The sequence below is a fragment of the Zingiber officinale genome, chromosome 11A (assembly GCF_018446385.1).
Source record: "Zingiber officinale cultivar Zhangliang chromosome 11A, Zo_v1.1, whole genome shotgun sequence".
Lineage (NCBI taxonomy): Eukaryota > Viridiplantae > Streptophyta > Magnoliopsida > Zingiberales > Zingiberaceae > Zingiber > Zingiber officinale.
The window spans coordinates 35,976,919-36,004,702 of NC_056006.1; the positions used below are offsets into that span (position 1 = coordinate 35,976,919).

Below are 27,784 nucleotides of genomic sequence, written 5' to 3' on the forward strand. Positions count from 1 at the left end.
GAACTTGAGAGGTGGTTCTTTGGGCACTTCGGTACCTGGTTGTACAGGGTGTTTTGAGGTCGAGCTATAGGGAGGACTCAAGTGACTGAGTCACTTGGGGAACTTGGAAAACTAAGCTTTATGGGGAACCCTAGACACCGAGTTGCATATGTAACTCGGGATTGTTGAGTTGTACAAAGGGACTCGAAATTCTAGGTGGTAACTGCACGGGGTCTCTCGGTATTTATGTGAGCAGGATTATTGACATGAGACAAAGCCATTTAGGGTGGATTTGCTAACCTTGAATGGGATCACTATTCTAGATAATCACTTGTCCAGTGGGTCATACTCCTATAGGTCAATTGCAAAACTCACCTCGATGTTGATTAAGTAACACCTATTAGTCATGTGAAGGTTGCTCGATTCTTTCACAATCAACTTTGATAGTCGTAATAATGCCAAAGCATGGAACTAGGCTTCCACAGCAAATTTGTTCAACATAAGGGACCAAATGTTTGTACTGATGCCAATGGATGAGGCTAGGCTTCCATAGCAAAATTGTTCAACACGAGGAGCAAAAGGTTCTTGATGATAATTTTTACCTATCATCATTATCAGGATTTTTAACTCCGCCCGTGATGGACCAATCATGGCCGGTCCCAAGCCCAGATAAAGGAGGTTTGTGTTTAAAACTATGACAAATATTCAATGAATAAATCCATTAAACTATTATGCTAATGCTAGATTGTTCCTTAGAAGGAACGCGTTACAGGGTCCGACTGTAATGTCTTGGCAAGGATATCTACATCTCTAGAACTCGGGTGTAGTGTTAAATATGCAAGAGTTCACATTGAACAGTCTGTGTAAACCCTAACTTCTACCCAACCTTTAAACTATATTAGCTTTCCTTTTATTGCTTTTTCGACCACCACATACATACAAATATATAATATATTTGAACCATCCCAAAATTTACCATCGCTTAGAAATAAAGTCAACTACAGAAAAGGAAGCAAAATTCATCATCAACGTCATTCAAAACCAGAAAAGAAATTCGTAAAAGCATTCTAAAACCCATAAACATGAATTAATACTGGATCCTTCGAGGATGTATTTTCCTCTCCAACTCCCTCACAACATGAATCATAAAATACTATTTTTTTTTTCTTTTCTCCCATTGTGCGGAAATGATAAGGTCTTCGGGTGTACTGTCAGCCCGGTCCAATCAAATGTCAAGACCTCCAGCCTCCTCGTTTCCCTCATCAGCAATCATTTGAATCTAGTGAGTCTACTGGCTCCGCACATCCAAACCAATAATAATAAGTAGTATACACATACATAGGACCATGCATAGGTGGAAAAGAAAATACTTTTACTAATACACATTTAGAAAAACAGTCATGAGCATTTGTTCCTTTTTTTTTATTTTATAAATCGATAAAGAAAAATCATGAGCATGTAGCATTTTCATATATCATTAAAAGTCATCATATCAAATAGCATAGCCTTTAGCATTTATCATAAATCAATTTGATCATTAGAAGTGATTATCCTTTATCCTTTATCCTTTATCCTCTGTTCGATTGATCAATCTAGCTATAAAACTATGGTACCAGGTGGCGGAGGCATCAATAATTCTTTTCTTGTTACTGAGCCTTGGCCTATAGTTGGCGGGGTGTCAACAACTCTCGTCACTGGGCCGTGGCCAAATATAGAAATCCGATATCGGGTTCCCTCTGGGGCTTTTTCCCTCATCGTGTTCCCATTAATCATATTTATCGCAGTCAATTCACATCATTCAAAAATATTCTGCATCTGTTTCGTCACTTAAACAAAGAAAAACAGAAATACCTGTCCGCCTATATCATTAAAAATCCATAAAATTCCATATTCAATTCGAATAATCGTTCTTTTGTTTTTTTATATGGAATGATTTGTTGGGACCTTGACGTTCGCTAGAGGGAGGGGTGAATAACATCTCACCCAAATCGTCGCTTTCTACGCTTGTTAGTGCACAGCGGAAACAAAAATACTAACAAATAAAAGGAAAGCTAACCCTAGAAAACAATAAACAAGAAGCAAACCCAATGACAAGTTATGTAACGTGGTTCGGAGATGAAGCTCCTACTCCATGGCTGTCCCTAAGGTGGACGATCTCGATCTGTCGGTGGATGACTCCCTGGAAAACCTCCGACTAGTTCGTGTAGCTCCTTGTGGGTGGAGAAACCTCGCCACAACTTTGTACATGCACGCTAGATCACTTGGGCACTAGGAGACTCTAATTAGGGTTAACCACCACTAATTTCGTCAACTTTAACCAAGCTTCCAATGCTTGGTTATATATGTCACGGGTTGGAAAACCCCGCCTACCAGTCGACTGCCAAACATGCAGTCGACTGTCCTTCTTGAAAATTCGACCGTTGCAGCCCAACGGCTCGATACCAGCCCTCTGTTTTCTCCCAGTTGACTGCACCAGTCGACTGATGAAACCACCAGTCGACTACTACAGTACTGCTATAGTAACGTTACAGTACTGTTACAGTAAACCCTAATTCTAGGATTTTATCCCGAGTACATTCACTCAGCACTCGTTCTCGCCCGACCAATCTAGACCTAGCCTTCTAGCCTCCTCTATCAGCCTTGCGTCCCTCGGATGTCTCCCCATCCTTCACGTCTTGCCTTCTGGAGCTTCCATCGGCCTTGTCATTATTGTCGGGTCTTCCTTTGCCAAGAGGTCGCACCTCCGGGACTTCATCCTTTGCCAAGTCACACTTGGACTTATGTTGCCAAGACTACATGCTTGAACTTACAACGTCAAGACTCATCCTTGGACTTTCCTCCTTTGCCAAGATCACACTTGGACTTTCCTTGTTGTACTTATATCCTGCACACTCACAATGCATATCAAATACAACAATAAACTGACTTAAACCTTTGCCCAAACATCAAAACTTAGGGTACCCAGATTGCTCCAACAATCTCTCCCTTTTTGATGTTTGGCTACCCGTTTAAGTTAGGGAAATAATATAGTAATAATAATGTAAATAAATATGCAATCTACACATGCATAAATCATGTAACCTAATCGTAGGCTCCCCCTTCACCTAAACTTCCCCTTGAGCTAGGATTTCTTGCAAAGGTAAACTTCTCCCCCTTTGCTAATAAATGAGCAATCGCTCCCCCTTCACCTAAGCTCCCCCTTGAGCTAGGATTTACTGCAAAGGTGTGTAGATTTCCTACTTAAATCTAAATTTCTCCCCTTTTGCCATACATTAAAAAGAGCTCCAACAATATCCCAATTATTGGACTCTTTGACCTCTAATGACCATAAACATCATGTATTAATCCCCATAAAATTACATATATGTTCTCCACTCTTTTGGTCATTTTCTAATGCAAAAAATTTTTTTTTTCAGACCGTATCAGTCTACTGCTATAAGTCTCAGTCGATTGTCATCGTCAAAATGAGCTTACAGAGACATTCTGTGCTCATGAACAGTGTTACTAATCGACTAGTATTAACCCCAGTCGACTGCCATCGTCAAAATGAGCTTACAGAGACATTCTGTGCTCATGAATAGTGTTACCAGTCGACTGGTTCTCTATGTTGGTAAAAATCAGCCTTTTTGACCTACTTTCAAAAATGCGCCAAAAATTCCACAGACCTCCGAAAATTCTCAAATTTTGTGGAGAGGTCTATTTTATCTATGTCTACTTGGGAAAAATATATATAAAAATATATTTATCACAGATCCCAAGATTGACACAAAATTCAAAACTAGCTAAATGGTTCAATTGAACCTTGACCTAAAATCCTAGTTTTGGCTTCTTCTTGATGTATCTGCCCATACTAAACTATAATGCATCTCTAGCATTAGTTTATATGACATCTATACATCAAAAACTAATTTTCATGCAATATGAATCCAATTCATATTTCAATGCATGAAATACATCCCAATTGTGCCACCCCACTATGTTAGAGACTTAAGTTCGTCTCCTAACCACTTAGCACATTTGATAACCAATCTACCATGGGTCCCAAAGGCTCTTCCTAGCCTTAGGAATCTTAACCTTAGTCACCTCCCTTGGTGACTCATCTATTATGGTTAGGCCACTTCGGTGCACCTCGGGTGACACTTGGCTTACAAAACTCACCTTCTTAACCTTAGACACCTTGTCTTTGGTTAGTTTCTTCTTGTCTTTCACCTTGGACACCTCATCCTTGCCATAATTATATGTCACCCTAGCATATTCCTTCTTATTGGCTTTGGATGACTCTCCCTTATCCTTGGTCACACCTCCCTTATCAATGTCATGTGCTACATTAGCACTTGACCTCCTTTTGGTCGTGGAAGGACCTAATTTGACATTTTTGGATCTTTGACCACCCAAACACATGTCAAATCCTCTAGGTCCAATAATGAACTTATCTAGGACTTTCTCCATTTCTTCAAGCCTTACCTTCAAGACTTGATTTTCCAATTCTAGGGTTCTAACCCTAAAGTCAACATGTCCACCTTGAACATCCCTAGACCTACCCACCTTCCTAGGCATATATCTCCCTTTCTTGGAATTAATGCTTAGGTTTTCATCTACTTTCCTTCCCTTTGGCAAAGTGGTTTGGGTCTTATTAGGTCTACTCTTACTAGATTTAGCATGAATAGGTCTCCTAGAGTTATCTCGTACATTAACCCTATTCTTATCATTATATCTAAATCCATGATTATGCTTGGGTAAATAATGAAAATTATTTCTAGCATGCATGGAAAAATTTAAATTTGAACTAGAATTCAAATTAGAGTTTATCTCCCTTCCCCTTGAAGCTCTCTTCTTCTCCCACTTCTTTAAGTGCACCAATTTCTTGAGCTCTCCGCTCCTTGGGCACTTTGTGTGGTAGTGTCCCCACTCACCACACGTGAAACACCTAATGTGCTTCTTCTCCTTCTTCTTCTTCTTCTTCCTACAACTCACATTAGTTTCTAAATTAATTTTAGTGAGTTTAGGGTTTACTTCCTTTACCTTTTTGAGCGAAGGACACCTACTCTTGTAGTACCCCATCTTACCACACTCAAAACATTTGATGTGGTCCTTTGTGCTCTTCTTGGTAGTTGAGGTGGAGGGTTGAGCTTTCAAGATCTCCTCTTCCTTAGATTGCTCTTCTTCCTCTTCACTTGAAGATGTGGATAATACCTCCTCATCTTCCTTTTCCTCCTCGGATGTTGAACCCGTGTCAACATCCGATTGGTCCTTCTCTTCTTGGACCAATGAGTCCTTCTCCTTGAGCTCCTCCTTTTTCTTGGATTTGTGTAGGACTCTCATGAAGTGCAATTACCTTTTTCCAAAGGTCGCTTGTATTCTCATATTCACCTATATTCAATATCGCATTAGGAGGTAATAAATTAATTAAAATTCTAGTTATTTCCTTGTCCGTCTCCGATTGCTCCTTTTGCTCCTCGATCTAATATCGAGGTCGGAGACGCTTTCCCTTCTTGTCCGTTGGAGCTTTAAACGGTTCCTCCAACGCAATCCATTGGTTCCAGTTCATTTGGAACCACATCTCCATGCGCTTCTTCCAATAGTCAAAGTCCTCGCGCTCGTATGGAGGTGGGATTCGGATGTCCCATCCTAGCGGACCTTCCGACTCCATCTTCTTCCTCTAGCACTTGCTCCCTTGGCGATTAGTCCAATAAGAGCTCACCTTGCTCTGATACCACTTGTTGGGACCTTGACGTTCGTTAGAGAGGGGGGGGGTGAATAGCATCTCACCCAAATCGTCGCTTCCTACGCTTGTTAGTGCACAGCGGAAACAAAAATACTAACAAACAAAAGGAAAGCTAACCCTAGAAAGCAATAAACAAGAAGCAAAGCCAATGACAAGTTATGTAACGTGGTTCGGAGATGAAGCTCCTACTCCATGGCTGTCCGTAAGGTGGACGATCTCGATCCGTCGGTGGATGACTCCCCGGAAAACCTCCGGCTAGCTCGTGTAGCTCCTTGTGGGTGGAGAAATCTCGCCACAACCTTGTACAAGAACGCTAGATCACTTGGGCATTAGGAGATTCTAATTAAGGTTAACCACCACTAATTTCGTCAACTTTAACCAAGCTTCCAATGCTTGGTTATATAGGTCACGGGTTGGAAAACCCCGCCTACCAGTCGAGTGCCAAAACATGCAGTCAACTGCCCTTCGTGGAAATTCGACCGTTGCAGTCCAACGACTCGATACTAGCCCTCTGTTCGCTCCCAGTCGACTGCACCAGTCGACTGATGAAACCACCAATCGACTGCTACAGTACTGTTACAGTACTGCTACAGTAAACCTTAATTCTAGGATTTTACCCCGAGTGCATTCACTCATCACTCGTTCTCGCCCGACCAATCTAGACCTAGCCTTCTAGCCTCCTTCATCAGCCTTGCGTCCCTCGGATGTCTCCTCATCCTTCATGTCTTTCCTTCTGGAGCTTCCATTGGCCTTGTCATTATTGTTGGGTCTTCCTTTGTCAAGAGGTTGCACTTCCGGGACTTCATCCATTGCCAAGTCACACTTGGACTTACGTTGTCAATACTATATGCTTGGACTTACACCGCTAAGACTCATCCTTGGACTTTGCTCCTTTGCCAAGATCACACTTGGACTTTCCTATACATGCATGAATTCTCAAAAATTTCATGTAAAACCAGTAAAAATGTGATTAAATCATATGGTTCTAGTTTTTCATGCACTAAACCATAAACAATCTTACTACGATTTGAATGACGAAAATAAAAGAAGGGTTTAAGAAGTGCCTTTGTGTTTAAAATGCCTGAAGAACAACCCTTGGCTTGACTTTTCCCTTCAAACACCTATGAACAATCTTCTCCACTTTTTTCCGCAACCCACATTTTCAGCTGCTCAAATAACCCAAGGTTCTGCTCTCCTTTTTTTTCGAAGCATCCCGTCTAAGACGTAGGGTTATATAGCCGCTCATGACTAGGCCCATTAATCCTATTAGATAGGCCTCAACTCATAGAATAATTCAATCCCACAAATAAATATATTTCTAAAAATAAAAATAATTATTTAATAGAACATTTTTATTAATCATGTAACCGTGAAAAGTTATATTATTCATGCAATTAAAACATTTAATTAAATCAATTTAGCAATTTCTTAATTTGCATGCAAGTGGTTAGTGGATTTTGGATATTACAATTCCTTCCTCCTTAAATAAAATTTCGTCCTCAAAATTATAACTCACCAAATAATTCCAAGTAGTGACTCCTCATGTCGGTATCAGTCTCCCAAGTAGCTTCTTCCTTCGAGTGATTCTGCGACTTAACCTTGACCATTTTTATAACCTTATTTCGTAGCCTTCTCTCTTGCCTGCCCAATATTTGAGTAGGCCTCTCCTCATAAGAAAGATATGGTGCAAGCTGCAGTGGTTCAAAATTTAGTACATGTGAAGGATTCGACATGTACTTACGAAGCATTGAGATGTAGAACACATTATGTACTCCCGCCAGATTAGGTGGCAAAGCCACTCGATAAGCCAATGTTCCCACTCTATCTAGGATCTCGAATGACCTAATGAATCTCGGATTGAGTTTGCCTTTCTTATCAAATCTCATAACGCACCTTCATAGGTGCTATTTTCACAAAAAGATGATCACCAACTGCAAACTCGAGATCCCTTCTTTTTTGTCAACATAGCTCTTCTGTCGACTTTGAGCAGTCTTCATCCTATACCGGATTCTGACTACTAGATCTGCTGTATGCTTCACGATTTCTGGACCCATTTCTGTTCTTTCTCCTACTTCATCCCAATGAATAGATGATCTGCATTTCCTTCCATAAAGTGCCTTATAAGGAGCCATGCCTTTAGACGACTGATAATTGTTGTTATAAGTGACTCCACAAGCAGTAGCTTCGATTCCCAGCTTCCTTGGATATCGATCACACACGCTTGCAGTAAGTCTTCCAAAATCTGTATCACCCTCTTCGATTGACCATCTGTCTGGGATGGAATGCTATATTGAATAGTAGTTTAATTCCCATGGCCGAATGCAAACTTTTCCAGAAAATTGAGGTGAACCTCGGATCTCTATCCGATACTATAGAAACGGAAATCCTATGCAATCTTACTATTTCCCAGATGTACAACTCTGCATACTGAGTCCTGGAGAAGGTCGTCTTCACTGGTAGGAAGTGCGCCGACTTAGTGAGACAATCAACTATTACACAAATGGCATTAAAGCCTTTCACCGTCTTTGGTAGATCCACTACAAAATTCATGGTAATATTCTCCCATTTCCACTCTGGAATTGGAAGTGACTTAAGCATCCCTACTGATCTTTGATGTCCTGCTTTGACTTGTTGACAAGTTAGGCATTCGGATACGAAACACACGATGTCACGTTTTATACCTAGCCACCAATAAAGTCACTGCAGGTTCGTATACATTTTTGTACTCCCTGGATGTATAGAATATGGAGTATTATGGGCTTTTGTCAAAATCTCAACTCTAAGTGAGTCAACACCAGGAACCCAGAGTCGGCTCCGATATTTGACAGTACCATTTTTGACCGAATATAAATCCCCTTAGACTCATCTTTTTGTATCCACTTCTGTAGTTGCCTATCAATAGCTTGTCCTTTTCGAATTTTGTCCTTTAAGGTAGGTTGTACTGTTAGAGTGGATAAGCTAGGAGCCTGGCGCCTAGCATACATCTCGAGGTTAAATCCATAAATTTCTGTTTGAAAGGGTTTCTGTACTGATAGTTGTGCAATGAATGTCATTTTCTACTCAAGGCATCAACAATCACATTAGCTTTCCCGGGGTGATAGCTAATATCATAGTCGTAGTCCTTCATAAGCTCTAGACATCTTCTCTATCTCATGTTTAGCTCTTTCTAGGTGAAGAAATACTTTAGGTTTTTGTGATTAGTAAAGATTTTACACTTCTCCCCGTACAAATAGTGTCTCCATATCTTCAAAGTAAACACAACCATTGCTAGTTCAAGGTCATGGGTCGGATAATTCTTTTCATGCACTTTTAGCTACCGAGACGCACATGCAATGACTTGATCGCGCTGCATAAGAACCGCACCTAAACCTAGCTTCGAAGCATCTATATACAACACATACTCTCCCTTTCCTGATGACATAGCTAAAACTGGCGCAGTGGTAAGCTTGCTTCAACCGCTCAAAACTGTCTTGATAATCAACTCCCCATGTAAACTTGGCATTCTTTTTCGTCAGGGCTGTCAAGGGCACTGCAATGGAAGAAAAGCCCTTGATGAATTTTTGATAGTAGCTTGCCAAACCCATGAAACTGCGTATCTCGGTTGCATTTTTAGGCACTGACCATGCTCTGACTGCCTCGACTTTAGTAGGATCTACTTCTACCCTATCTTTCGAAATAACGTGGCCTAGGAATGCCACATTCTCTAACTGGAACTCACACTTGTTGAATTTTGCAAACAACTTTCGGTCTTGCAGTATCTGCAAAGCGATCCTCAAGTGTTGACTATGCTCCTCCCTGCTCCTCGAATAGATCAAAATGTCGTCTATGAATACAATAATAAACTGATTGAGATACGACTGGAATATGCGATTCATGAGATCTATGAAGATCGCTGGGGCACTTGTCACTCCGAATAGCATCACCATAAATTCATCATGTCCATATTGCGTCCTGAAAGCCGTCTTATGCATGCCCATTTCTTTTACTCTCAGTTGATGGTATCCTGATCGGAGATCTATCTTCAAGAATATCGACGCCCCTTGCAACTGATCAAATAAATCTTCTATTCTTGGCAAAGGATCCTTATTTTTCATTGTCACTCTATTCAACTCTCGATAATTGATACAGAGCCTCATACTTCCATCCTGTTTCTTCACGAATAATACCGGTGCACCCCATGGTGAAAAGCTTGGCCGAATAAATCCTTTATCCAGTAACTCTTAAATATGATCTTTCAGTTCTTTCATTTCTGTCGGAGCGAGACGATACGATGCCTTAGAGATTGGCACTGTACCCGGTATCAACTAAATGGAAAAATCCACCTGTCTTTCCGGAGGAATGCCAAAGACATCCTCAGGAAATATGCTAGGAAATTCTCGGACAACTTCGACATCCTCCACCTTTTAGTCGACTGCATCAGGTATCAAAACAACATTGGCTAGAAATTCTTGGCAGCCCCTCATCATGAGTTTCCTTGCATTGATGCAAGAAATGAGGTGCGGCCTCTGTTTGTTCCTTGCTACCTCAAAAATGAACGACCCCCCCTTAGGTGGTCTGATAGATATTGACTTTTACCGGAAATCAATCGAAGCTCCATTCCGTGATAACCAGTCCATTCCCAGAATAACGTCGAATTCAGGCATCGACAACACAATAAGATTTACTTGGACCACATTCTTCTACAGTTTAACCTCTATATCCTTTACCATTCTGGTAGATAACATCTGCTCACCATAAGGCACTATGACTTTGAATCCCAATTCCATGTCTTTTGGTAATATTCCCAATCGCTTTACGAAGGTGACAGATATAAATGAGTGTGTAGCTCCCTAATCTAGCAAGGCATAGATAGCTACACCTGCGATAAATATGCTACCTACAACAACAATACCAATATATCCCTTAAAGCCTAACGTTTTTCTAAAAAATTCCTTTTATTTAAGGCCCTCAAATTTTCAAAAATTTATATTTCATGCCCATAATCCTCTCATTAGAAAATTTCATCCTAAATCATGCAAAATTCGAGACATGCAATCTTAATTCATCAAGTTCAAATTCCTCAAAATAATCCTAACACCCATGCTTAACACTTCATGCAATAAAGCCATAATAATAATTAAAAAAATGTTAAAGTAGTTGAAATATCTGTGATAAGTGTAGTGTCTGGCTCTGCCTCCTCGACTTACATCACAAATGCTCGACCTATCATCGGTTGTCTCTGCTTTAGACAATCAACAACTTTATACCCATCTCCTCCACATTTGAAGCACTTGTAGATACCCCACATGCATTTGCCATAGTGACTGCGATTACATTCCTTGCATGACTTATCATCAATCTTTGGGGCACCTACTTTTGGTGGTTGTTGATTCTATTGCCCCTGAGGCTTCTGCTGTCCCTGTCCTTTCTACGGCCCTGTATACGATTTCTTATTTTGCTGTTGTTGTTGCTATGGAGGGGGTCTCTTCCTCTGCACCTCCCATTGAATATCCTTCAAGGACTACTCTGCTCTGTAGGCTCTAGTGACAACATTATTATACACAGTCGGATTTGCTAACAAAACATCTCGACGAATGGTAGGCCTGAGACCATCCATAAAGTGTCTCAATTTTTTAGCGACATCATTTGCAATTAAGGGCACGAAGTGACATCCCCTATTGAATTTCTTGAGAAACTCAGCAACCGATAAGTCTCCCTGTTGAAGACTTATAAACTCCCTCTTTAGCTTCGATCTCACATCAGCTGTGAAGTATTTTTCATAGAAGATCCTCTTGAACTCTTCCCAAGTTAGGGTATTCAGATTAATCCCTCTTTCAGCTCCCTCCCACCATAAGGAAGCATAATCTTTTAGTAGATATATGGCACATCAAACCTTGTCAGCATCAACCATATTCATGTATCGAAAGATCACCTCCAGAGATCTGATCCATCGCTCAGCAACGAATGGATCCATAGTACCAGCAAAGTCTTTAGGGCCCAACCTCCTGAACCGCTCATACATGTCATCCTGTAGCCCCCAGTTAGCAGAACTAGTGTGTTGTTCAAGGAGTCGAGTCATTCCTTCTAGCACACAAGTAGTAGCATTTAGAGGGGGAGGTGGAGGACGTGGTACCTCATGCATCTCTCCATCCTATCTATCCTCCTCATGGCCATGCTCCCCATGTCTATAAACAACACGTCTCGGAGGCATATCTATATATATATTGTCCACTCCTCTGCCTAACAAACATGCATTTAAATTTTTAATACATCTAATCTCCTAATTTTCGCATCATAAAAGCATTTAATCTAGCAGGTAAAATTTAAAGAAATAAAAACTCACAGACTTGAGGCTTGACTTCTTGAGCTTCCCGGAACTGATAGTAGACACCACCCCTCCAAGATCATGGCCCGGATTCCAATTGTAGACCCCAACTTCTACCTCACCTTTAAACTATACTAGCTTTCCTTTTTTTTTCGGCCACCACATACATACACATTTATAATATATTTGAACCATCCCAAACTTTACCATCGCTTAGAAATAAAGTCAACTACAAAAAAAGAAGCAAAATCTATCATCAACGTCATTCGAAACCAGAAAAGAAATTCCTAAAAGCATTCTAAAGCCCATAAACATGAATTAATACTGGATCCTTCGAGGATGTATTTTTCTCTCCAACTCCCTCACAGCATGAATCATAAAATACTATTTTCTTTTTTTCTTTTTTCCCACAGCGCAGAAATGGTAAGATCTTCGGGGTGTACTGTCAGCCCAGTCTAGTCAAGTGTCAAGATCTCCAGCCTCCTCATTTCCCTCACCTGCAACCATTTGAATCTAGTGAGCCTACTAGCTCCGCACATCCAAATCAATAATAATGAGTAGTACATGCACATATATAGGCACATGCATAGGTGGAAAAGAAAATACTTCTACTAATACATATTTAGAAAAACAATCATGGGCATTTGTTCCTCTTTTTTCTTTTTTTTTTATAAATCGGTAAAGAAAAATCACGAGCATGTAGCATTTTCATATATCATTAAAAATCATCACATCAAATAGCATAGCCTTTAGCATTTATCATAAATCCTTTAGGGTGAAATTTGATCATTAGAAGCGACTATCCTTTATCCTTTATCTTCTGTTCGATTGATCAATCTAGCTGTAAAATCATGGTACCAGGTGGCAGATGCATCAACAATTCTTTTCTTGTTGTTGAGCCTTGGTCTATAGTTGGCGAGATGTCAGCAACTCTCATCACTGGGCCGTGGCTAAATATGGAAATCCGATATCGGGTTCCCTATGGGGCCTTTTTTCGTAAACGGATTCCTTCTGGGGCCTTTTCCCTTATCATGTTCCCATTAATCATATTTATCATAGTCAATTCACATCATTCAAAAAAATTTTGCATCTGTTTCGTCACTTAAAACAAAGAAAAACATAAATCCCTTATTTTTCCAGTAACTAGGAATGCATGCTAACCTTAGCCTATATCATTAAAAATCCATAAAATTCCATATTCAATTCGAATAATCGTTCTTTCCTTTTTTTATATGGTATGATTAATTTCTAAATTTCCTGCAGGTCCTCAAGACATTAGCTTACAACTTGAATTGCAGGTGTGTCCCTTTGATGCATCACACCTCCTATACATGCATGAATTCTCAAAAATTTCATGTAAAACTAGTAAAGACGTGATTAAATCATATGGTTCTAGTTTTTCATGCACTAAACCATAAATAATCTTAGTACGATTTGAATGGCGAAGATAAAAGAAGGGTTTAAGAAGTGCCTTTGCGTTTAAAATGCCGAAGAACAACCCTTGGCCTGACTTTTCCCTTCAAGCACCCACGAACAATCTTCTTCGCGTTTTCTCGCAGCCCACGTTTGTAGCCACTCAAATAACTCTAGGTTCTGCTCTCCCCCTTTTTTTTCGATGCATCCACGTCTAAGACGTAGGATTTATTTCATATAACCGCTCATGTCTAGGCCCATTAATCCTATTAGATAGGCCTTAACTCATAGAATATTCAATCCCACAAATAAATCATATATTTCTAAAAATAAAAATAATTATTTAATAGAACATTTTTATTAATCATGTAATCGTGGAAAGCTATATTATTCATGCAATTAAAACATTTAATTAAAACAATTTAGTGATTTATATGCAAGTGGTTAGTGGATTTTGGATATTACAGTCTGTAACGTATTGACAATGATCGTTATATTTTCATGAGAACTTGAGTGTAGTGTTAAATAGGTAAAGTTCTCAAACCATAGGTTGGATAAGAATAAATATGATAGGAAAATTAAAATCTAAGATTTGGAACATAAAATATTGAAACTCTCACTGGTAAATCAATGAAGATAATAGATACACAATTAGTATTTTGTGTGTACAAGAGACAAAATGGGTAGGTGAGAAGGCAAAATTGATAGAGAACTCGGATTTTAAATTATGGTACATAGGAAAGAGTAGAACAAGAAATGAAGTGGTATTGTTGTAGATAGTTTGTTAAAGGAAGAAGCTGTAGTAGTTAGAAAAGGGGATAGAATTATAACCCTTAGATAATAGTGGCGAAAGAAACTATAAACATAATTAGCGTATATGCACCGCAAGTAGGATTAGATGAAGCTACCAAATCAAGGTTTTAGAATAACTTAGATGAAATATTACAAAACATTTCATCAAATGAAATGATTTTAATAGGAGGTGATCTAGATTGGCATGTGGAGTAAAAAATGAGGAATATGAGAGGGTACATAGAGGTTATGGGGTTGGAACAAGAAATGAAGAAGAAAAAACTATATTAGATTTTGCAATAGCATATGACCTTATATTAACTAATACGTTTTTAAGAAAAGAGAGGAACACTTAGTCACGTTCAAAAGTGAGAATAATAAATTGCAAATTGACTTTCTTATGATTAGGAAGAAGGATAGAAAGATTTGTAAATATTGCAAGGTTATCTCTGGAGAAAGCTTAACTGCTCAATATAGGTTAATAGTATTGGATATAAGTTTCAAACATAGTATCAATTGAAAGAAAATATATACGACTCTTAGAATTAAGTGGTTGAAGTTAAAGGATGAGAAGAAAAATATATTTAAGGAGAAGGTAGAAATACAAGCATTAGGTGAAATATAAATTCTAATACGACATGAGATAAGATGATATCAAAGTTGAAAATAGTAACTAAGAGTGTATTCGGTGAGTCAAAGCGATATGCACTACTGAGTAAGAAATCTTGGTGGTGGAATGAGAAAGTACAAGTGAAAGTGAAGGAAAAATGAATAGCTTCTAAGAAATTATATATTTGTAAGAACGAGAAAACTTAAAAAAATATACAATAGCCAAGAAAAAAGCTAAGAAAGTAGTGAGTGAAGCAAAAAATGAAACTTTTGAACGATTATATCAAAAAGTGGATACAAAAGAAGGGGAAAGAGATATTTATAGAATAACTAAAGTGAGAGAAAGGAAAACAAGAGATCTTAGCCAAATAAAATGTATTAAAGATTGTTCAAAGCAAAACCTAAAATCTCGTGTTATAGGAACCCCACGAGTTAGGCCCTTTATATAGAAAAGAAGATATACACCAAAAGACTCAAATACCCTTTTACTTATTCTAACACTCCTCCTCAAGCTTGAGAATATAGATTATATACACCAAGCTTGTTACATATGTAGTCAATCCGGGGACCTCTAAGTGATTTAGTGAATATATCTGCTAGCTGATCATTTGAGTTGTCAAAGCTAGTAGATATTTCTCCAGATATGACTTTCTCTCTGATAAAGTGACAGTCAACTTCAATATGCTTTGTTCTCTCATGGAAGACTGGATTTGAGGCAATATGCATAGCGGCTTGGTTGTCACATATGAGTGTCATTTGTGTAACCTCTCCAAACCTTAGTTCCTGAAGCAACTGTTTTAACCATATAAGTTCTTGATTAGCAATAGCCATAGCTCGATATTCTGCCTCTGCACTGGATCTTGCCACAACATTCTGTTTTTTGCTTTTCCAAGAAATAAGGTTACTTCCGACAAATATACAAAATCCAGAAGTGGACCTTCTATCAGAGGGAGATCCTGCCCAATCTGCATCAGAATACCCTACGACTTGAGTATGTCCTTTGTCTTCATATAAAAGACCCTTTCCTGGTGCACCTCTAATATATCGAACAATGCGAGTTACTGCATCCCAATGTTCTTTGCATGGAGAGCTAAGAAACTGACTTACTACACTTACTGCAAATGAGATATCCGGACGAGTGACAGTAAGATAGCTTAGTTTCCCTACCAATCGCCTATACCGTTCAGGATCTGAAAAAGGCTCCCCCTGATTTGGTAGGAGCTTGACATTAGGATCCATGGGATTGTCGACTGTCTTTGAGTTTAACATTCCTGTTTCTTCCAGAATATCCATTGCATACTTCCTTTGGGATATAATGATCCCATCTTTAGACTGTGCCACTTCTATCCCTAGAAAATATTTGAGTTTGCCGAGATTTTTTGTCTGGAAATGTTTGAAAAGATGTTTTACTTGTGAAATCCCAAGATGATCATTACCTGTGATGACAATATCATCAACATAAACCACTACATAGATGCAACCAGTAGATGAGTGGCGATAAAAAATAGAATGATCAGCCTCGCTTCGAGTCATGCCAAACTATTGAATTATGGTACTAAATCTACTGAACCATGCTCTGGGTGACTGCTTGAGACCATATAAAGATTCCCGCAAGCGACATACAAGACCAGAAGACTCCTCCTGAGCAACAAAACACGGAGGTTGCTCCATGTAGACTTCCTCGAGCAGGTCACCATGTAAGAATGCATTTTTGATAACCAACTGATGAAGGGGACAATGGCGAATTGCAACAATAGACAGAAAAAGACGCACAGAAGACATCTTGGCAACAGGAGAAAATGTGTCGCCATAATCCAATCCAAATACCTGAGTATAGCCTTTAGCGACAAGACGAGCCTTAAGCCGATCAACCGTACCGTCTACACCAACCTTCACCGTAAACACCCACCGACAACCAACCACTGACTTCCCAGGAGGTAGAGGAACGAGGTCCCAAGTTCCACTACTTTGTAGGGCACTCATTTCATCAAGCATTGCCTGTTTCCATCCTGGATGGGCAAAGGCATCACCTGCAGTCTTCGGAATAGAAACAGACGATAAGGAAGATAGACAATAATAATAGGATGGGGAAAGACGATGATAGCTTAAAGAAACATAGTGAGGAGAAGGATTATGAGTGGAACGCATACCCTTTCGAAGGAGATGGGACTGGAGGAAACGACGAAAGACTTGGCTCTAAAGATGTGCCCACAGCAGTGTCAGTGTTTGTCGTCGGCAAAGCAGAACGAGGACGACGCTGATAAACCTGCAAAGGAGGAGACGAGGCTGGAGGAGATAGAGGCGCCTCCGGAGGATAAAAGATAGTCACTGGTGCAGGTGGAGAGGGAGAAACCTCGGCCTGTGAAGCGGAAGGACCAAAAAAAGAAACCGACTCAAAGAATGTGACATCAGCAGAGATGAAGTACCGACGAAGAGTAGGGGAATAACACTTGTACCCTTTCTGAGACCGCGGGTACCCAAGGAAGACACACTTATGAGACCGAGGAGATAGTTTGTCAATGCCGGGATCAAGAGCATGAACAAAACAAATAGAACCAAAGACCCGAGGTGGTAGAGGATGAAGGGACTGATGTGGATAAAGTACCTGATGAGGTATTTTACCCTGGAGAGTGGATGAAGGCATGCGATTGATGAGATAACACGCAGTAAGTACGACATCACCCCAAAACTGATGAGGGACATGAGAATGGAGAAGAAGGGTCCGAGTGGTTTCAAGGAGATGACGATTCTTGTGTTCTGCAACCCCATTCTGTTGAGGGGTATGAGGGCAAGACGTGCGATGCAGCACACCATGAGATGTCAAGAAGGTACGAAACTGAGTAGACAAATACTCGCGTGCATTATCACTTTGTAAAGTTCGAAGGGAAGTACCAAATTGAGTTTTTATTTCAAGGAAAAAGGATTCAAAAATAGAAAACAATTCTGAACGATCCTTCATTAGATATAGCCATGTACAACGAGAAAAATCGTCTATAAAAGTAACAAAAATACCTTGACCCCATTGTAGAAGAAACACGACTCGGACCCCAAATATCAGAATGAACCAAAGCAAAAGGAGACATAGCCCGACTCTCAATACGAGGAGAAAAAGAACTACGAACATGCTTACCTAATTGACACGACGCACAAGATAAAGACTCTAAGTGAGAAATACTAGGATGTAACTGTTTCAACTTATTAAGACCTGGATGTCCCAACTGAGCATGAATAAGAAGTGGAAATGCCGTCGTCGAACCAACAAAAGAGGGTTGTTGAAGCCGATATAGGCCATGAGATTCACATCCGAAGCCAATCATCCTCCCCGTACTCCGGTCCTGTAAGGAAACAGACGTCTTAGTAAAAGAAATGACACAATCAAGAGATCGAGTAAGTTGACTTATCGACAATAAATTAAAAGGAGCGCCGGGAACATAAAGAACATTATGAATTGAAAGAGATGAAGAAGGATGAACAATACTAATACCCTGGGATTGAGTTTGGGAACCATTGGCCATGGTGACCATTGGTAAATTATCAGAAGTAGTGAGGAAAAAAAGGATTTATTACCAGTGATATGATCGGTGGCCCCCGAATCAAGAACCCAAGGACCCGAAGAACGAGATATGCCAGCAAAGGAAGTACCAGCGTCTGCAATGGTAGCAGTGGAACCCGAAGCCTGTCGATCCTCAAACCATTTCAGAAAGTCAGTATAGGAAGGTGTTGAAGTTGAATCAGGTGTTAACTGTGAAGTGGAAGCTGAAGGAGCAACAGAACTCTGAACAATCTGAGCAGCACGAGGAGGACGACCATGTAGACGCCAGCATTTATCAATCGTGTGTCCCGGTCGGTGACAATGATCACACCAAGGGCGTCCTTTGCCACCTTTGCTAGGTGGAGGTCCTTCTGATGAGTCGACAGGAACAGAAGAAGGCATCGTCAAGACTTTGGCCGGGACAAGGAGAAGACTTGCCCAGGGGTTGCCCTGGATCTGGTCACGGACATGAGAATAATCTGTGGGCAGACCATATAAAGCCAGAAACATAATAAATTTCTTCCGATTTTCAAGCTCTTCAACAGGATTGGCCATAGGTGGGAGCAGTTTATTGAAATCACAAAGAAGGATAGAGACTGAACCCAAATAAGTTGACATTGAATCCTTAATCTGATGGGCGTTGAGGATGGTCATGAGATCTTCACAAACTTGATAGAGTCGCCGAGAGGTGTTTGTAAAGAGTTGTTGAGCTTGTGTTCAAACAGCTTTGCAGGTTTTGTGAGTACGGAAGACATTCCTAAGAAATGGATGGATGGTGGCTCGGATAATACAACACAACTGAGCGTCAACCTTCTTCCACAGAGGACGATCGGCGTCTTGAACATCTTCTTCAGTTTGAGTGAGATGTGTCTCATATCCCTGTCCAACAAGCCAAAGCTCAATGTGAGATGCCCAAGAAACATAATTCGTACCATCCAACTGTTCGGAAGAGAGAGGTGCAGTGATGTGGTTGGTAAAGATCGAGGTATCCGGCTTTGGAACGCCGGATGTAGCCATTAAGCAGATTCGAAAGAACTGCAATCGGTCGAGGACAAGAGATGTGATAAACGGAGCTCGTTGCTAGGCCCGTTCCTTGAAACCCTATCTTTTGCAATTTCCTCTGGCGAGAGCAACAAGGAATCAAGGGAAGAAGGTAACTCACAACCGCCGGAAGTAATGCTGCTGGTTTCTCCTTGCAGCCTCTGCCTCCAAATCGGGGAAGGGCCGGAAGTTGCTGCTTGTCAGCGACACCCAACTAGAGGCGCAGGCTTGGGAAGAGAGGCTCGAAGCTCAGAGAAAGCGTGCGCCGACACCGATCGAGGCAGCGAAGAAAGCTGCTGGCCAGTGGTGAGGAAGAAGAAGAAAGCCGACGGTGGGAGTTGTCGCGAGCCCTAGCCGCACGATCGAGGAAGAGGTCGATGCCAGTTGGCGCCGGTGAGAACTCGCGCGGAAGGAGGCGACGCGAGGAAGGAAGCGGCGCTCGCTGCTGGAGAGAACTCGCGCGGCGCTTGCTGCTGGAGAGAGGCTCGTCGCGCGGCAGAAAAAAAAAAAAAGAATTCAACGCGGGGAAGAGAAAAAGAAATTAGGGTTTTGGCTCTGATACCATGTTCAAAGCAAAACCTAAAATCTCGTGTTATAGGAACCCCACGAGTTAGGCCCTTTATATAGAAAAGAAGATATACACCAAAAGACTCAAATACCCTTTTACTTATTCTAACAAAGATGAATGTAATAGGGTATTAGTAAACGATGGAGAAATAAAAGAACGGTGGAAGAGGTATTTTCATCAACTTTTTAATGAAGGTTTAGGTAACCAACTTAACTTAAGTAATTTAAGTAAGTCAAATGAGCATAGAAATTTTAATTTTTATCGTAGAGTTCAAACTTCAGAAGTAGAACAAGATTTAAATAGGATACACAATGGAAAAGTCGTTGGACCAGATAATATTTCGATAGAGGTATGGAAGTGTGTAGAGAAACAAGGTATTGAATACAACAACAACAACAACCAATTCTTTTCCTACTAGGTGGGGTCGGCTGTATGAATCCTTGTACGTCATTGAGTTCTATCTCCTATTATATCATCATCTATATTTAAATAAATTTTATCTTGTTTTATTGTTGATAACCAAGTCTTTTTTGATCTTCCTCTTCCTCGTTTGATGTGCATGCTTATCATAGTTTCATATCGCCTAACTGGAGTATTTATTGGTCGTCTAAGTACATTTCTGTACCATCTTAAACATGTCTTTCGGAGTTTTTCCTCAATAGATGCAACTCCTGAAGGCGCTGGAATTCCGTTCTGTTTAAATTTTCTAGTACAAAAATTATACAAGTACAAAACTTTTTCTAGCAACCCGCATGTTTGATCAGACATGTGTTTGATCAATCAAGCAAGTTCTTGACGGATCAAAACACACCTTGATCGAAATACAAGATCGCTGGTCTCTTGTGTTGAAATTCAAAATCGATACAAAGAAAACAAAACTAATTACCCAACGGAATTAAAGAACTAGTTGTACCTTTTCTTTGTAGCTAAAGATCGACCTCTTGATCTTCTGCCGTATTCCTCTCTTCTTTTTGAACATCGTGTGGGCGACGATTTACTAAGACAACACCACCCTCCTTCTCTTCTCGGTTTCCAAACCGTTGGCTACAAACGGAGGCTCTAGGATGGAGCACCTTCTAATCTTTTACCTTCTATTCTTCTTCCTCTTCTTCAAGCCGCCACCCACCAAGGAGTAGAGGGGCGTAGGCCCTTAGTAAGGTGGAGGAGACCGTCAGCCCTAGGTAAGGAGGAAGGGGTGCCGACCTTTGGTGGAGGTGGCGTCGGCCCTAGGTGAAGAGGAGGTGGCGCCGACCACAAGCAAGGGAGAAGGGAATTGTGGAAAATTAGGTTTTAGGGGGCACCACCTACTCCTTTTATAACATTTGCCATCGGTTACAAAGAAAGAAAAATAATAGAATTCTGTTAAGAAAAAATCTCCCTTTCTAGGATGGAGAAAATCAAATCAAAACCAAGTTAAACCAAACCAAGTTAAGTTAAATCAAACTAAGTTAAGTTAAACCAAACTAAGTTAAGTTAAACCAGACCAAGTTGAGTTAAACCAAACCAAGTTGTGGATGGGTGGATGCAAGGCTTTATATAGAAGCTACAATCTAGAGGAGGAATTGGTTTAGACCTCCTGATGGGCTTAAGCTTCTTGTGTTCGGTCCGAACACCCAACTCAAGTCCATCAATAATAACTCATACCACTAAAGGGTTATTATTGAACTACCGCACCGATCCTATATGAGCTCCTTCTTATCATGAGTGCGTTAATCTCCCCGTGTTTAAGATATCGTATGTCCGTTAATTAAATGAGTTACTGACAACTCAATTAATTAACATATGATTCCAAGAGTAGTACCACTCAACTTTATTATTATGTCAGACTAAGTCCACCTGCAGGGTTTACAAGATAATCCTTATGAGCTCCTCAAGGGGACATCATCAATCTAAATAATTAGGACATAGATTCCTTCTATAATCAACAACACACCATATAAATAGTAATATTTCCTAACTCATCGGGTCTATTGATTTAACGAATAAATCTCACCCATTGATAAGTTAATGAAATAAATACTAAGTATACGTGCTTGTTATTATATAGGGATTAAGAGGACGCACATCCATAATAATAGAGATTCTGTTCTTTTATGTAGTCAGTATAAATCGAACAACCTCTAACGATTCTTCTCAATACACACATAGTATACTAGTGTAATTTTATAGTCAAGACAAATTAATACCAAATTACACTATAACCATTCCAATGGTTTGCCCCAAATTACACTCCGACTTTCTTTTTAATGCTCTCATTTCTTATTTTATCCATCCTCGTACGTCCATACATCCACCTTAACATCCTCATCTCTGCAACTCTCATCTTCTGCTCATGTGCTCGAGTCATAGCCCAACATTCAACTCATATAACATAGCAGGTCAAACTGCGGTTTTATAAAACTTACCTTTAAGTTTAAGAGGTACTTTATGATCACATAAAACACTCGATGCTCCCTTCCATTTCACCCATCCTGCTTGTATTCTATGTAAGACATCTCTCTTAATCCCTCCATCGTTTTACAAAAATTATCCTAAATTTTTAAATCTCTCGATTTTGGGCAACTCGTCCTCTCCTATCTTAACAATTGTATCATTACTTCTAATATTGCTAAACTTAAATTCCATATATTCTGTCTTTAATTTACTAAGCTTAAAACCTTTCCCTTCTAGTGTTTCCCTCCAAGATTTTAGTTTAGCATTTACTCCTTCACATGTTTCATCTACCAAAATAATATCATCTGCAAACAACATGCACCACGGTACTGTGTCTCGAATGTGTGCAGTGAGTTCATCCATAATTAGTGTAAAAAGATAGAGACTTAGAGCTGATCCTTGATGTAACCCTATCTTTATTGGAAATGTTTCAGTTACTCCGTCTGAAGTCTTTACTCTGGTCGTTACATCCTTATACATATCCTTAATTAGTTTAATATATGTTACGCTAATACCTCTCTTTTCTAAAATTCTCCATATAATTTTTTTTAGGACTCTATCATAAGTTTTTTCTAAGTAAATGAATATCATGTGTAGATCTTATTTTTACTCCCAATATTTTTCAATTAATTGTTTAAGAAGATGTATAGCTTCTATTGTCGACCTTCCAAGCATGAACCCAAATTGATTTTCTGTCACTGTGGTCTCTTTTCTTAATCTTTTTTCTATTACTTTTTCCCAAAGTTTCATAGTATGACTCATTAGTTTAATACCGCTATAGTTTGCACAATTTTGTACGTCTCCCTTATTCTTATATAAGGGAACTAGACTATTTATCCTCCATTGATCAGACATTTTTTTCGTTTTCAATATCGTGTTAAATAATTTTGTAAGCCATTTAATATCTTGTTTCCCTAAGCACTTCCATACCTCTATCAGAATATCATCTGGTCCAACGACTTTTCCATTGTGCATCTCATTTAAAGTTTGTTTTACTTCTGAAGTTTGAATTCTACGATAAAAATTAAAATTTCTATGCTCATTTGACCTACTTAAATTACCTAAGTTTAGTTGGTCACCTAAACCTTCATTAAAAACTTGATGAAAATACCTCTTCCACCGCTCTTTTATTTCTCCATCGTTTACTAATACCCTATTATATTCATCTTTAATACATTTTATTTGGCTAATATTTCTTGTTTTCCTTTCTCTCACTTTAATTATTCTATAAATATCTCTTTCCCCTTCTTTTGTATCCATTTTTTGATATAATCGTTCAAAAGTTTCATTTTTTTGTTTTACTCACTACTTTCTTAGCTTTTTTCTTGACTATTATATATATATATTTTAAGTTTTTCTCGTTTTTACAAATATATAATTCCTTATAAGGAATTCATTTTTCCTTCACTTTCTCTTATACTTTCTCATTCCACCACCAATATTTTTTACTTAGTGGTACATGTCCCTTTGATTCACCGAGTACACTTTTAGCTACTATTTTCAACTTTGATACCATCTTATCCCATGTTGTATTAGACTCATCGTATATTTCACCTAATGCTTGTACTTCTACCTTTTCCTTAAATATATTTTGCTTTCCATTCTTTAATTTCCATCACTTAATTATAGGAATCGTATATATTTTCTTTCTATTGATACTATGTTTGAGGCGTATATCCAATACTAGTAATCTATGTTGGGTAGCTAGTTAAGCTTTCTCCAGGGATGACTTTGCAATCTTCACAAATCTTTCTATCCTTCTTCCTAACCATAAGAAAGTTAATTTGTGATTTATTATTCTCACTTTTGAATGTGACTAAGTGTTCTTCTCTTCTTAAAAAACGTATTAGCTAATATAAGGTTATATGCTATCGCAAAATCTAATATAGTTTTCCCTTCCTTATTCCTCGTTTCAAACCTATAACTCCTATGGACTCTCTCATATTCCTCATTTTTCACTCCGACATGCTCATTTAGATCACCTTCTATTAAAATCATTTCATTTGGTGTAATATTTTGTAATATTTCATCTATGTCTTCCCAAAACATTGATTTGGTAGCTTCATCTAATCCTACCTGTGGTGCATATACACTAATTATGTTCATAGTTTTGCCAGCCAGCGTCAAAACTATGATAAATATTCAATGAACGAAACAATATATTGAATGACTTACAAAATTATTTAACATGATATTGAAAATAATAAAAACGTCTGATCAATGAAGGATAAGTTCTCTAGTGCCTTTATATAAGAACAAGGGAAACATACAAAATTATGCAAACTTTAGGGGTATTAAACTAATAAGTAATTATGAAACTTTAGGAAAAAATAATAGAAAAAAGATTAAGGAAGGAGACCACAGCGATCGAATATCAATTTGGATTCATACCTGGAAGGTCGGTAATAGAAGCTATACATCTTCTTAGATAAGGAATTGAAAAATATTGAAAGCAAAATAAGATATACACATGATATTACTTAAAAAAAACTTATGATAGAGTTCTAAGAAAAATTATATGGAGAATTTTAGAAAAGTGATGTGTTAGCATAACATATATTGAACTAATTAAGGATATGTACAAGGATGTAACAACTTGAGTAAAGACTTTTAGCGGAGTAACTGAAGCATTTTCAATAAAGATAGGGTCGTATCAAGGATCAACTCTAAGTCCCTATCTTTTGACACTAATTATGGACGAACTCACTACACACATTCAAGACACAGTACTATGGTACATGTTGTTTGAAGATGATATTGTTTTGGTAGATGAAACACGTGAAGAAATAAATGCTAAACTATAATCTTGACGTGAAACACTAGAAGGGGAAGGTTTTAGGTTTAGTAGAATAAACACAGAATATATAGAATTTAAGTTTAACAATATTAGACATAATAAGACAATTGTTAATATAGGATATAACAAGTTGTCCAGAACTGAGAGCTTTAGATATTTATGATCATTTTTACAAAATGATAAAGGGATTGAGAGAGATATGTTATATAGAATACAAGCAGGATAGTTAAAATGGATGAGGGCATCGGATGTTTTATGTGACTGTAAAGTATCTCTAAAATTTAAAGGAAGATTTTACAAAACCACAGTTAGACCTTCTATATTATATGAAGCTGATTGTTGGGCTATGACTTGAGCACATGAGCGAGTTGCACAGATGAGGATGTTAAGGTGGATGTGTGGACATACAAAAACAGACAGAATAAGAAATAAGAGTATTAGAGAGAAAGTTGAAGTTGTATTTATTGAGGGAAAACTCCGAGAGACACATTTAAGATGATACGGGCATGTACAAGTTAGGTTATGTGAAACTTTGATAAACATGCATATCAAATAAGGAAGAGGAAGATTAAAAAAGACTTGGTTAGTAACAATAAAATAAGATAAAATTTATGTAAGTATAGATGATGATATAATAGGAGATAGAGCTCAATGACGTAAAAGGATCCATATAGTCGACCCCACCTAGTGGGATAAGACTTGGTTGTTGTTATTGTATTATTATCAGGATTTTTTCTTCATCTATGTGGGCTACTCGAGGGTTACAAACATTTATTTAGTTTCACTAATGTAGCCAAAAGTTGTTGTCCCCGTAAGACTTTGCACACCTTTGCTCTGGAAGGGTATATGCCAGACTTCCTGTAGTCGGAATTCGCTATCCTCATAGGCTCACAGAGTTTTATGCTTAGGACTTCTATGCATATGGCATAATTTTCTATTCCAATTAATTTTGTACAGTGTTCTCTTTAACCGGATCATGTAATAAACAAATGAATATAAGTTTTGTTGTTAAGAAGTTAATAGGCTTAACAAAAAAATTAAAGGATTTAAATTAAGTTCAACTGAAAGCTGAAAAACAATGTATAAGTCCTCGAAATATGTACCGACCAGTGAAAATTATATATATATCCAAGTAAATAAATCTTTCTTTTTCTCCTCCCCTCTTTTTCTTTCCTTCCAGTTTTGATTCGTTAAGTGAACACATCCTGAGATCGACAATATTTGGAGGCTGGTTGCTTGGCACACCAAGCTTTAAAAATTAAGAAAAAAATGGATTGAGACGATGTAAACTTGTTCAAAGAAATTTTATCGGTTCAAGTATAGTACTGAAAGACAAGAAATTGTGGATATAGTTGAATAAGATATCAACAATGCTATTGCACCATTTTTTTTGTCCATATGAGAAATCTCAACTAATCAATCTTACAGCATGGTGATTTTTCTTGGACCATTATTCAAATGGAGTGCTAATATTCAAACTTTTTCTTTTCCTTTGCTCCAACTGTTGCACAAATTAATCTCTTTTCACTTTCCTTCGAAGCAATCCATTGTCTAAACTAAAAGCATTTATGTAGGGTGAGGACGTTCATGGTGTTCCTGGACTGGTTAATTTGTTTGGCATCGAGTCACCTGGCCTGACATCCAGTTTGGCAATTGCAGAATACATTGTGTCAAAGTATTCAAGTTGATTCTTCTCAGTTTGTGCATTCTTGTAATTTGTTAGGTGTAGAATCACCTGCCCTGACATCCAGTTTGGCAATTGCAGAATAGATTGTGTCTAAAGTATTCAAGTAGATTGTTCCCAGTTTGTACATTCGTATGTAATTCCACAGGTTCCCTTCTAATTAATGTATGAATGTGTGATCAATTTACTACTTGCATCATACAAGTATTTATTTCAGATGTAGGCTGAATTGTTGCAAAGATAGTTTGGCCTTGGTCCTTCCCGAACAGAACACTATTGCCCTTAGATCAGATTACTTGCAAGTAAAACAATAACAATACCTACAATAATACTAATAGAAGTATGGAGCTCTTTGCAAGACTCTTTTTGAAGCCTTCTTGCCGTCGCTCATTCACTTTTCACCTGAAGGGTCACTTGCCACTACTACAATATTCGTAGACAAGCAATTCAACTTTGTCTAAGCCTACATTCTAATTCTCAATGCACAATCAGTCAACTATTTGTACTCAACCATTGACTTGATTACATCAACCTTTTGAGTTGCAATAGCATCCTCAGTCGACTAATCAATAGTAGCTTCTAGATCATACAATCATTGTAGCTTGATCTCAACTGACTCTCTTCTAAGATTTTGTTAACTGATCAACCGACTCAACTTGATCACCAGTTGATCTTGCATTAGCCAGTTAGTTGGCCAGCTAACCGTCAAATACAAACATTATGTGACTTTATGTTCGACCTTGAGTTAACTACTGAGTCTAACTTAAGTCCCAATCGATTGATTACTTGACTCAGACCACTTCTAAAGCCAAGTGCCTTCCGTAGTGTTGTCCCACCCATAACCCTTTATGCAAGTGCATTTGACTCTCACCGTCATCAGAAGTTACTTGTCAAGAGGTTACACCTC

The 27,784-nt window shown here is 38.7% G+C and overlaps 1 protein-coding gene across 2 annotated transcripts in view; it reads left to right on the forward strand.

The window, feature by feature from the left end:
- Positions 1 to 27,060, forward strand: part of LOC122031676 (L-2-hydroxyglutarate dehydrogenase, mitochondrial-like) — a 71,019-nt gene extending 43,959 nt beyond the window's left edge. The window contains exons 5-6 of one of the 2 annotated variants that reach the window (XM_042590775.1): positions 13,272 to 13,306; positions 26,768 to 27,060. In XM_042590775.1, the coding sequence (XP_042446709.1) occupies positions 13,272 to 13,306; positions 26,768 to 26,831 (99 nt within the window). In that variant the 3' untranslated portion in view covers positions 26,832 to 27,060. The remainder of the gene's footprint in view (positions 1 to 13,271; positions 13,307 to 26,767) is intronic. The other variant, XM_042590774.1, reaches the window with a different exon arrangement.
- Positions 27,061 to 27,784: the final 724 nt, after the last annotated feature.